At 40.9% G+C, this 2159-nt stretch overlaps 1 protein-coding gene across 1 annotated transcript; it reads right to left on the bottom strand.

The window, feature by feature from the left end:
• Positions 1-311: 311 nt before the first annotated feature.
• Positions 312-1625, bottom strand: LOC109243333. The gene is made up of 3 exons (XM_019410241.1): positions 1373-1625; positions 449-1226; positions 312-321 (listed from the first exon to the last, which is right to left on the bottom strand). Exons 1-3 carry the CDS (start codon positions 1623-1625, stop codon positions 312-314), a joined length of 1041 nt encoding a protein of 346 aa, XP_019265786.1.
• Between the last annotated feature and the right edge of the window lie 534 nt (positions 1626-2159).

Below are 2159 nucleotides of genomic sequence, written 5' to 3'. Positions count from 1 at the left end.
TTAACATTTGAACATATCAGAAGTAGAATAAATTGCACCATCCAATACCTGCTTATCACATTTGTCCGGTACACTATCAAAGCACCCCCAGAATGAGCATGTGACCATGCTAATACCACCGGAAAGTACCTTAATAGCATACAGAACGAGACATAAAAACAACAAGCAAGTATGTGCAGATTCCAATCCTGTGAAGCCATCAGTCTGGCGCTCTTCTTTTTGCTATTCTAACCCTAAGTTTAGGAGTTTGAGACTTGTCTAAGTTAATCAACCTCCTCCCTGCACTAGGCAGTTCAGAGAATGAGTGAAACTCAGTTGTACCTGCAAAAGAGAAAACAATGTTAGCTATAAAATCCGCCACTGAGTTGCCTTCTCTGAACACATGTTGAAAGATCACATTGAAGTTGCCCTTTATCTCTCTTATTTTCTTCACATCATTTGCAATTACCCAAGGAGGATCCCTTTCCCCTCTATCACTTTCTTCATCACTAATGAATCAGTCTCCAATATGAGAGGGTAAAGATCATTCTCCACACAGTATTCCAATCCTTGAAGAATAGCCTTAGCTTCAGCCACCACATTAGTTGTCACTCCCAGGTCTACCGCCCTTGCATACACCACATCACCTTCATCATTCCTCACACAAAAGCCTAATGAGCTAGGACCAGGATTTCCTTTTGAGGCTCCATCAGTATTGCATTTGTACCAATCATGAAAAGGAAGCTGCCATGTTACTCTTGTAGTGATAAATATAGGTTTATATCCTTCAAAATATTGAATTATGTCTGGCCATAACAATGGAATATTAGGCATCCAAGCATATCTCACCCTTGCCAGTTGATGTAATGTCCTATTGATCTCATGAATCACCCTATTTGTCGACACTGAACCCCTATGTTTACCTGCATTTCTTCTTTTCCAGAGTTCCCAAGTGATGATAGCCGGTACTGCTTGAAACAATGGCTTTAGCTTTGGACAACATTGAGCATACCACCAATGACTTATAACCTGCTTCAATTGAATCAATGGCACAGTAATTCCAGCAGCCCCCATGAACAATTTCCATACTTTAGAGGCAGTAGGACTTGTGATAGATATATGCTCAATAGATTCCTCTTGGGGCTGCTGACAACACCAACACCTAGATATCACCATCTGCCCTTGCCTCCTCCATATGTCATCAGTGGCTAACTTCTTCCTCCATAACTCCACAAGAAGCAGGATATCTTAAATGGTAAGCCTTTAATCCACATTAACTTGAATTCCTGATTAGGATCAGCTCTATGCCTTAATATTTGCCAAGCACTGCTAACACTGAACTTGCCTGAAGGAGTTGGCATCCAGTATGGCCTATCCTAGTATTCCTCACTACCTTCATAATGTACATTTAGCCTTATATGTTCTGCAATTTCCTCATTGAAGGTTTGATCTAGCAGCTGATCATCCCATGTTTCACCTTGCCGTAATTCTGCCACATCCTGAAGATCTTCATTGATTGGAAAGTCTTCAGGTAATACATGAAAAAATGCACCCAATCCAGTCCAATTTTCATGCCAAATATTAGTTGTTCCACTCTTCAATTTCCATAGAATCTCATGTTCTACTTCTTCCCTAGCATTCAACATTTTTCTCCAAACATTAGACCTCCTTCTAAACTTCACCACCGTTAGTATCTCCTTCTTGCAACTTATTCCACATGAAATTAGACCATAAAGATTTTGTGGTCCTAAACCTCCACCATAGTATAGCAAACAATGCCCCCGACACATCATGTAAGGACCTAAAACCTAGCCCCCCTTCCTCTTTGGGAAGGCAAAGATTTTGCCATGAGGCCCAATGTCTGCTTCTCCCTTCTTCCTTTGTGCTCCAAAAGAATCTAGCAAAAATCTTATGAAGATGCTCCAGGACATGTTTTGGTGGATGCAGGACTGATAACATGTGGACTGGCATACTTTACAACACACTAGTAATGAGTGTTGCCTTTCCTCCAAATGACAGCAGCTTTCCTTTCCATGAATGCAATTTGGCCTTTACTTTCTTGATAAGATCTTCATAATATTCCTTCCTCCTTCTAGTGTAGAAAACAGGACATCCTAGATATGTGAAGGGGAATTTACCTTTTGCAAATCCTGTAATAGCTCCAACCGCCTGACGCAATC

The sequence above is a fragment of the Nicotiana attenuata genome, unplaced genomic scaffold (assembly GCF_001879085.1).
Source record: "Nicotiana attenuata strain UT unplaced genomic scaffold, NIATTr2, whole genome shotgun sequence".
Lineage (NCBI taxonomy): Eukaryota > Viridiplantae > Streptophyta > Magnoliopsida > Solanales > Solanaceae > Nicotiana > Nicotiana attenuata.
The sequence above is the reverse complement of the archived record's forward strand: the minus strand, read 5'-3'. Positions and strand labels throughout refer to the sequence as shown.